This window comes from Asparagus officinalis, chromosome 2 (assembly GCF_001876935.1).
Source record: "Asparagus officinalis chromosome 2, Aspof.V1, whole genome shotgun sequence".
In the NCBI taxonomy this organism is placed as follows: Eukaryota; Viridiplantae; Streptophyta; class Magnoliopsida; order Asparagales; family Asparagaceae; genus Asparagus; species Asparagus officinalis.
In genome coordinates this window covers 39,703,014-39,713,332 of record NC_033795.1, presented here as the reverse complement: position 1 = coordinate 39,713,332, position 10,319 = coordinate 39,703,014, and the positions used below count along the sequence as shown (strand labels likewise).

General features: G+C 35.4%; 1 protein-coding gene across 5 annotated transcripts; it reads left to right on the top strand.

The window, feature by feature from the left end:
* On the top strand, positions 206–9,912 carry LOC109830686 (ABSCISIC ACID-INSENSITIVE 5-like protein 2). Of its 5 annotated transcripts, none has more exons than XM_020398034.1 (5): positions 220–331; positions 598–638; positions 876–1,766; positions 2,385–2,456; positions 9,545–9,912. In XM_020398034.1, the coding sequence occupies exons 3-5, from the start codon at positions 1,008–1,010 to the stop codon at positions 9,620–9,622; spliced, it is 909 nt and encodes a 302-aa protein (XP_020253623.1). In that variant the 5' UTR covers positions 220–331; positions 598–638; positions 876–1,007; the 3' UTR covers positions 9,623–9,912. The 5 variants fall into 5 exon arrangements, with proteins under 5 accessions (XP_020253621.1, XP_020253623.1, XP_020253620.1 ...); XM_020398031.1 differs by having other exon boundaries at positions 220–500; XM_020398033.1 differs by having other exon boundaries at positions 220–500; positions 598–648.

Here is a 10,319-nt window from a genome sequence, read left to right as displayed (position 1 = left end):
GGGCATGTAAAGTGCAATTGGGCCTTAATAAAATAAAATAAAAACTTGCTCTAGGCTCTTGGACCGCAAGCCGTCACTCTCAAAGTCACAACTCACAAGCCCATGTTGAGCTCACTGTAAAAGTCATCTTAGTGGCCCCCACAAGATGGTGACAACAGTTTTCTCTCCATTTTGAGATATATAATAATAAACTAAATTACTTCTCCTCCCAACCAAAAAATAATTTTTTTAACTTAATAAAACTGGTTCGGTTCTCGGGTCACACTTCTCATCACTCCTCTCGCCCCCCCTCTCTATTTGCGTCTATGCGCTGTTCCTGATTCGTTTACTGGTATGAATTTTGAGCTCTCCTTGTTTGTTTTTATTTTCCGTAGCTTGAAATTGAACGTAGAAGCACCCAAAAAAAAAAGTTGTCAAAAAGATCCAAGACAAATTGATTCTATTCATCTAGCCCCTTTTGAGGGTGGCCATTGTCTTAAAGATTGCATTTTGGGTCATGGGTATGTGCTTGTTTCTCTTCTCTCTGTTTGATTGTTGATGGGTTGTTTTTAGAGCCCTTTTATTAAGATCATGTCTTATTTGGGTTTTGAGATTTAGGTGCTGATGGGATTTTTAGGAGCTGATTCCGTACCCAAAAGGTGGTAAATGGTATTTTTATTATTGAAATTTGATGGATGATTTTGAGTAATTCATGTGATTTCTTCATTCCAGGGAAACCCCTTTTTTAATTGACTGCAAGAATGAACTATATCAGATCATTATTGTTCTATGAGTTTTTAAATTTATCTTTTTGCCAACCCCTCTAATAGTGCAAGTGGAGCTTTTTCACCCTTTTACCTTCACGATTCTCATTATTGTGCCCTTGTGATTTGCAGCTGTGCATGTGAGATTGGTTGGTTTAAGAAGGCAAATAAAAGAGGGAGAGATTTCAGTGGATTTAGAATTGTCCAAAAATCAATTATTTGGGTTTCTTCTCTAGTCTTTGTAGTTTGTGTGGAACTTAGTGGATGGGTATTCAGACAATGACTTCTCAGGGTGGCGGTGGTGGGCAGCGATCTCAGGTTCAGAGTCTAGGCCGTCAGGGTTCTCTCTATAGTCTCACCCTCAATGAGGTTCAAAACCACTTGGGGGAGCCTTTACACAGTATGAACCTTGAGGAGCTCCTCAAGGGATTGGACACAAACCAAGAAGTTGACAGCCATGCCGATCAATACGCTTCTAGCTCTGGCCTCCAGCGTCAAGGAAGCATCACCATGCCCCGCGGCTTGAGAGACAAAACAGTAGACGAGGTGTGGAAAGATATTCAAAATGGCCATGAAAATAAAGATGCCAATGACAGGAGGTCAGACCAGGAGAGGCAACTAACATTCGGTGAGATGACATTAGAAGATTTCCTGGCGAAGGCTGGAGTGGTCCCCGAGGGATCATTGAAAAATGCAAACAATGTTATGGAAAATGCCGCTGTTGGTCCGATGGCTGGTCAAGGATCGCATTGGTTGACTCAGCACCATCAGCAAAATGTGATGAGGGCTTATTTTCCGGGATGTGGAGTTGTGCAACCGATTGGTGTTGGGTCGGGAACAATGATGGATGCGATGTATCCGGAGGTTGTGTCGTCGCCGACGGTAGGGGCGATGTCCGAACCACAAACACCGGGCCGGAAAAGAGGGGCGTCGAGTGATGTGCCGGATAAGTTGGTGGAGAGGAGGCAGAAGAGAATGATTAAAAACCGGGAGTCTGCTGCCCGTTCTAGAGCTAGGAAACAGGTAGTAGGATTACCTCTCGCTCTGATTATGTTATTTTTTTGGGTCATGTGATAAAGAGTATCGCTAATGGGGAAAGGAACTAGAGCTAGGCCTGAAAGAATTTGATAGAAAGCAATTAAGAAGAATTTGATAGGGTTTTTTTTATATAAGTTCCTAAACTCTTCAGTATTTTGAAATTAGTCCATCAAATCATTGAAATTGCTATTTGGTCCCCCAATTCTTAGGTTATTTTGAAATCAGTCCCTTAAATCATCAAAATTGCTATTGCTATTAGGTCCCCCGATTCTCATAAGTTGTTTCAAGTTAGTCCTTCCGATTAAGAGTAGAAGTAGTTGGAGGGATTAATTTGAAATAACTTGTGAGAATTGGAGGAAGTGATAGCAATTTAAATGATTAGACGAACTAATTTCAAAACATTAAAGGTTTTAGGGACTAATATCGAAACACTAATATTTAACTAATGGAGGAGGTGACCCTTAAATAGAATTGGATCGAAGAATAGCATTCGGATAGACCTCAAAAATTTGGGAGAAAGGTTTTGTGGCTGTCGTTTTGCTTTTAATGTTATTTGCGGGGAAATTGTTCTTTAATGTGATTGATTGTATTTTGATTTTGCAGGCCTATACCAATGAGTTGGAGAACAAGGTCTCTCGCCTGGAAGAAGAAAATGAGAGGTTAAAGAAACAGAAGGTAGCTTCAATCATCTCTGTTTAGTTACCAATTTAGTCTAACCTCTTTCATGTTACCTGATTTTTCAAGTTAGTTGCATAACTCATTTTGCATTGAGGTTGTTAGACTTGCATAATGCATCCGGCAACAGTTATTCAGTGTTTGCCGATATTGGGTAATATTTGGCGTTCCATACAATGTTTCCGATAGCATTTCGTCATGGCTTATAATTAATTAACCATACTAATACTTTAGTTCATTTTTTGGGCTTTTAGGGGTTACTCATTGATGCTATCATGTTAGCAACAAAGATTGACATAACTGATATTTAAAAAGTAATGTTTGTTTCATAGATGTGTCCAATATCGGTGTAAACTTGAGAATCATCTGTATTGTGGATACTATTTGCTTTATTAAATTTAAATTTCAAGTCTTTCAAAGTACTTATTACTAAATGGAAAGGTTTGGACTATAGATTCTCCAAATAATATCGAAATGAACTCAAGATCCTGCGGCTACTTCCTTTTCGCAAACATCAAGCTAGTTTTATATTAATCTTTGGTATTCTTTACTAGCCCTAGGTTGAGACATTGTTTGGCAGATAGATTAGTTGTTGGGGCCTAGGTAAAATTATTTTTTTCAGATCATGGCTCCATTGTCAACATATGTTTATAACTCAAGTTTAATTAGTTCTTCATGTTATATTATTTTAATAGTTTGGCCTCTACATTTCGCTTGTTTAGGAATAGAAATATCTGTTTTTTTCCTTAAAGCTTGAAACTACTGCAGAAACATTGGAAGTAAGTTTGCTATGATTATTGCACTGCAACTCATCTCTGAGTTATACTAATCAATTTTCTGCTTACATGACCTAAAATCACCCTAAAATTTTAATCAAATTCTTGGTAATGGAGAAAGTTAGAAATTAAATGTGAAGCAGGACATACTAGTCCTTTTACCTCTCTCTACTTTGTCGTAGTAAATATTATTTTGGCATTCTTCAGCTCTATGAAACATGATATTCGTCTCTTCTCGTTCCATCCTGCATCCGTTATCATTTTTCCTGTGGCTATAGAAAAATTATGAATTTGAGACTAATGTTTGTCTTTTGGTTTTTAATATACATTGGAAACATCATATGTCTTGATCTAAGTTTTTGATTTTGGTAGGTTGAGTTTACGGTCTTCTAAATTATAGTCTCCACCTAACTTTACCAACAAGCCTCCTCGAATATTATGATAAACTAATGAAACATTGATTCTTTTATATCGTCCCATGGAAAAAATCATAATTTCCATGAGTGTAAGCAGATTAATCCCTTTTCATAATAAAATATTGATTCTTTTATATCCTCCTGTGGTTTATATTTTTGTTCATCTTAGCCTGGTTCGAGACTTCAAATTCCAAACAATTTGGTCTTTAGTAAAAACATTGAATGGAAAAAGAGAGTTGTTTAGAGAAGCTCGAAAATCATTACCTTGTGTAGGCAGAGTCACCGAGTAAAGATAGTTTCTTTAAAATAACTTTCGATTTTTTCCTTTTCTCAATGCAATATAATATACTTAAAGTCATGTGTAACTTATTAAATTATTCTTTAAAGACATCACATCCTAGTTTTTAAGCAGTTTTTGTTAGGTAATAATTCTTCCATTAACTGACTGGATTGCTATACTGATTTCCCTTTTTTAAATGCTTTGTGATGTATGTTGAGAAATAAATTGTAAGATATATAGTATTTATGCGATAATATTGTAAGATATATAGTATTTACTATTTATGCTATAATAGCTAAATGTTATACTGCATAAATAACAGTAAGTTACACAATTAGAACCATTCTTTATGCTTTAATATTCTTTGTGCGTTTTTTTCTTTTTTTTTCTTCGATATACCTTAAAAGCCCGTGGTTCATATTTGTGCAAAACTTCATACCAACGTCCTCAACACACACCTAAAGTCAGGTGTCCATATAAATGGACTGAATGACTTGTAATCTAGTACAATGCCTAAATAGTCAACTTTTCTTTGTCCATCATTAATCTCTGACTAGTAGCATTCAGCAATGATTCTGTTAGTGTTGATTAATATAACAGCTAACTGATCTTTTTTCTCTATAAATCTTAGCAACACAATGTCTTCAAATGCTATTGCAAACAGTATATCGTACATACTATGAGATGACTCATTGGTTTCTAGCATATTAGTAGGTTGCATTCTGTATGAAGCATTCCTTCGAACAGTTTCATATTGTCTGTATTCATTTAATCCAAACATGTGTAGACAAGAAATTTGTCCTCCCAAAGTTTCAGAAAACTTTCAGGGATGTCATATTTCTGTTGGCATAGTATTCATTTGCCTGTTGCCTATACCATGAATGCAACAGTGTATTTAAAAGAGTACGTACACATACCCAATCATTTGAATGGCTCTATGTTTTTGCTTCACACTATATTCATCCTAATCAGGAAAAGTCCTTAGGATCATGTATATCACCTTCTTAAGTTCTACACAGTTTATAGGTTGCAATAAATATGATTTTGAACATATATTGTTTCTAGTCTTCTTTTGAGCGAGTAGGGGTACATCCTCTACCATAGTTGCATGCTCTGAGGTTCCCTTGGTTGCATTGCATTAACAAAACCCTAAATTTATTGTCTGGATGCAATATTCTGCAAAATCTGTGAGAACTATGATGATGATTTAATTATCTCCGTGTCTCCTTTAGGTATGTCTAAGGAAATCGAGGATATTTGTCAGTTGAACCCTGTATTTCATTTTTCATCAAATATATGTTCAGTGGCAGTTCAAAATGCTTATTGATCTTCTGGAGGTCAGTTGGTGGCCTATAATGGAGTTGAGGTCAACTTTATCCCTCTCTTGTTCAAGTCCATTGGATGCCCTTCATAATTCTATGGACCATTTTACTCATCATAGAACCATTTTTATCATGAGCACCATTATTACCATTATCTCCATCCAAGCTTTGGATATAGGATCAGCTATGGTGCATAAGTCATTATTCAACCTCTTAAGGTAGAATCAACTTATATCTTATGAATATAAGTGCGAATCTGGCCGCTAACAATTTGAGTAACTTCCAGCCCTGGAGGTTCATTCCTTAGATTATACTTGACATTTTTAACTGGAAATACTCAAATTGGCAGCAGAAGCAAGTACTCTTACAACAGTATGAGAAATTAAATAATTTATTTCTTCAAGGGCATTTTCATTAGAATGTGAACTTGACTGCCTGGGGTTATCATTGTAGCTTTTTTTCAAAAGTAATTTAAAAATGTACTCATAGATATAGTCAATATGTAGGAACTTGCTTGAAAGGAGATTCATCAACATTTAATGGATTTAGGCTGTGCAAGAATCAAAAGCCTGGTTAAGTCTTTTTACCATAGTGCCCAATTAAGCTGTTAGAGAAGGGTTCAAGCTGTTTAGTTTACATGGGAATATAGGATGTTGGTCACTATGTGGTTATATGACATTGAATCTACATTAGTATTCGATTTTTCAGGAAGTGAATAGTGTAGTATCATGGGTTGAGTCACTGAGATGAACCTCATGGTCCACTTTTACTGTCTTCATCCAGCTATTGATTTTAACCTCATCATATTATTTACTAGTTTGTTCATATTTGTTTTTTTGTTTCCCTTACAACCGCCTAATTTAGCCAAGGGAGAACTGTCCTTATGAAGAATTGAAAGTTTAGTGGAGTGCTCCTCTACTCACACTCACATTTACCCCTGTACTCGTGCCTTTTTGGTAACAGATACCTGCAGTTACTGAATTAACTACTCTAGCACAAAGTTTTCTCTAGATCTAGAGATAAAAATAACTCCGATGTCGGTATATAATCTGTTGCCAACATCAACATGGGATCTTTCCCAACGTGGGTGTTGGACGTGGATAATTGATGTCACAGTTATTAGCTTCAACCATTTATATTGAGGATATCAATGGTTGAGATTAATCCTTCATTAGACTTTTATGATGAATTTGTATGTGCCCATTCAATAAAAGAAGGCCGTGCTAATTTAATGACGGAGGTGGCATATAATATAGGCAGTTGCAGAAAAAGGAGTAATGTGGTATAGCCACATAGTTTGGAGAAGATTTTCCCTGTCATCATTGCTGTTATTTAAACTTCTGCAAGTTGTTTTCCTTGACGTCTCTTGACAACCCATGGTGGTGGTGGTTCTCCTCTTTCTCAATGTATTTTCTTTGTAGTGTGAGTTTTAAGATTATTTGACTTAAAATTTTTCTTCTGGATGCTGTATAGGGACAGGGATGTGTAGTCTCTTTATGTTCAGCAGCTTTACTGCTTTTGCCATAATATCTCTTTTGACATAACTATCTCACACAAAACCACATATACTTGTCCTTCTCATTTCTTTGTTACAATGTTGATTTATTTTTATGAAACTGGTGGTAAATTGCTTTTTCTAGTCTTCTACATATAAGCATATGCCTGAAATTATTACCTGATGACACAGCATTAGGATGACTGGATAAGTGATCAGTTGAAGAGTTTGAAGTGGTTCTTCTTGAGAAGTGAGAATTGATGGTTCTGGAGTGTGAATCAAGTTTTGAATAAGCAGCTACAATTGATCAAAGAATGAGTGAACACGTGGATGTGAAATGAAGGGCATTTCCTGAGGGATAACCTTGTCTAGTGTGCTAAGGATTTAAGATACTGGTTTGAATCAGTGAATCAAATATATAAACATAAATGGTTTGCTCTTGATCTCTTTTATAAATTCCAGAAGAACAACTCTGATTGTGGCCCCATAAGGAAGTTTATATTTTTGCCTAAGTTGCATTGTTACATACATAGATGTGTGATGCAATATGATATGAAGATGGTCATCTGAAAATCTTGAAAATTATACTCACAACAGGGTATGCCATTCTGAATGGTATCTTTGTATCAACGTTACCTGGTATTTCTATCATGAAGCCATACCCGTACCCGACGAGTACCTGTACCAAAACTTCATTGACACTCCTTAGATATATGCATATATTTCTTCAGGGATGTACCCAATTATACGATACATCTTTTAATTTAAAACACTTGTCATACACTTCTTGGATGTATATCCTATATTTCACAGCCATTTCTTGAAACTCGCTAGACATCAATATATATGTAGCCGTGTTCTCGTACATTACATTTTACAAATTTGCCATGTCTTGTACCTATACCTGCACCCATACCGGTACTCGCACCCATGTCCATGCAACTTAGAGCTGAGAAATATTAGATAGTTATCAGACTACTAAGATGAGCACAACTAAATAAAATTAAGAACTGATAGCTAATGTACTAGTACACTGCATATGGTTATTCCATGTTGGTATAACGTACCATGCAAATTTTACAGCTAGCATCCAAGAAAGTCGACATTGAGGAATTAGTAATTTAAAACTCTCCCTTAGCAATTTATTATTATGTTTTAACTGTAACCAAAAACATATAGCAAACATCAGTGTAGAGTATGGGTTGGAGGTACAATGTGATACCAGATGCCAGTATCTTGAAAATATGGGACAGGATGTAGTAAAGCTACATGAAGACTGAATAGTAACACCTACATCCATATTATCATGTGAATTTTATTCCTCTACTCAGAAGCCAGACTAAAAATGGTAAAAAAACACTAATAAGACGGACATTATAAAATGAGTTTCCAAATGTATGGATTCATTGTTTAAATGAGGAATAAGTGCATTCACAATTAAAATTGAATCATGAACTCTATGGTTAAGATATCATATCGCTTACCTAATCATTGATACATATTGATCATGTATCTTATATATCATGGATACTCAAAATGGTTCTTCACCGGATCCCTCTGTTTTTCATGTGATTTTAAGACACTGAAGCAGAAAGCAAATATTGCTTGAATCTAAAAGATCCTAAAATCTTTGTCTATCCTAACCAATTTCTTTGCCAAATTAGGACTCAGCAGTAAAATCTTTATTTGATCCTCAAGATGTTTTGTGTCACATGGCATATGTTAGGAGTTTCTAATTATGTGAAAATGAGTAGATAGAACTAAGCTTATGATTCTAGAAGTTCAAACAGTTTTCAGTGGAATCTATATGTTTTAATGTACAACAGTCATGTGAACTGTGCGTATTTAGAAAGCAGAGTCGGTAAATGTTTTGGCATTTTTTGGGTAAAATGAAATACTTGGGTGTGCCGACCACATTAGACTCATACAGTTATACCATGTCTTCTAAATCATTTTCTCACGTCTAAGTTAATTATATGAGAAAGAGAGAATAGTAAGTATATGATAAGGGGAGGGAAAATTTTACATGCACTTCCAATGAATATTTCCCATCCCAGATTATTGAAATAACAAGGCCATAAAAATGGCATTAGTGTTGAAAGCAATTCATTTTTGCTTGACATAGAGCAATTAGAAAAACAAACATCAGCGTAAACTTGTAATCAATTAATCTAAAAGGAATTTCCTAAGAGATGTTGATAATAAGTTGAGAAATTAATCAATTATTATATGCTACATGTTCTTTAGATCAATTAACAATATGCCCTGAATGCAGTTACTATTATTCAAGCCAGATGTTATTTCTTGTTTTTCTTATTCAGTTATTTGTAAAGCTTACCCAATAACAGTCTTGCATCTTCCTACATCAGTACTTTTGAGGGGGAAAGAATCTCATTGTTACCATTATTGTATATTCTAATGGGCGATAGTAGGAAACATACACCACTATTTATCTCCTGGATAATACCTTCCAAATTCATTTTTGATTTGACAGTAAATGTTGTAACTTAGGTATCATCTCACGTCGGGATATCTTTATTTGCTTTATTCGGCACCTTTCTCTATTTTCTGCCCTCCAACCATATACATTATTATGAAATGTTTTATATCCTCTTCCCTATATTTGCCACTGCCAAGATAATAGAAACTGCTGCATAAATGCTTTTGAAGCCATTAACATGTGGAGTAACTATGGAATTTTACAGAGAATGCGACTCTTAGCCTTAAAAATGCTCTTTTGGAAAAGTTTCACTTCTGCCTTTTCAGTAAATTCATACAACTTGGTCTTTTTATCTGCAGGAATTGGACAAGATATTAGATGCACCCCCACCAGAACCAAAGTACCAGCTCCGAAGAACCAGTTCAGCCTCCTTCTGATGTTTTCACAATAAGTTTTTGTAGATTAACGGGTGTTTTTCTTTCTTTGTTTTCATGTTGTAATCGAAGTTATGCGAAATTATGTTAAACGACATGTTCAGGTATATCTAGTTGTGGGAGCGTGGGTATCTTTGGCTGTTGCTAATGTAAATCTTCTAGGAAGTTAACAGGGACATTCAGACATTGGCATTGTTCTTATAAACATAATATAGCCAACTGTATGTGTGCAAATATTGTATGAAACAATACTTATCATCCTATCATAAGGTGAACCGTTTTTGTTGGTTACATTGTATTTCTACTAATTGTAGACTAAATTTTGAGTAAAGGTATAAGAACTGAGATATTTTCCTTTTCCTCTGTTGGGTATTATCGGTATATCTAGGAAACATGGAAACATGCTAAGAGTCTTGATTATGAGTAGTTTGCGTCCTACTTTTAACTATTTTTTATTCAGGCTTTATGGTTGAAAATAGCTATGCCGTACTTTTGAACTTTGAGCGAAACACAAGTATGTCGATATATACTTACGCTGCCATGCATCTCAATGAGAATCAGGGACTTCCATCCATGATCCAAGTACATTGATGATTGATAAACCAAGAAGGTCTCAGCGAGTGGTCAAGAAAAATCCAAAGTATTTGGATTAAAAAAGGATTTTACCTCATGAGCCATGCAATGGGATTACTTGACAGGT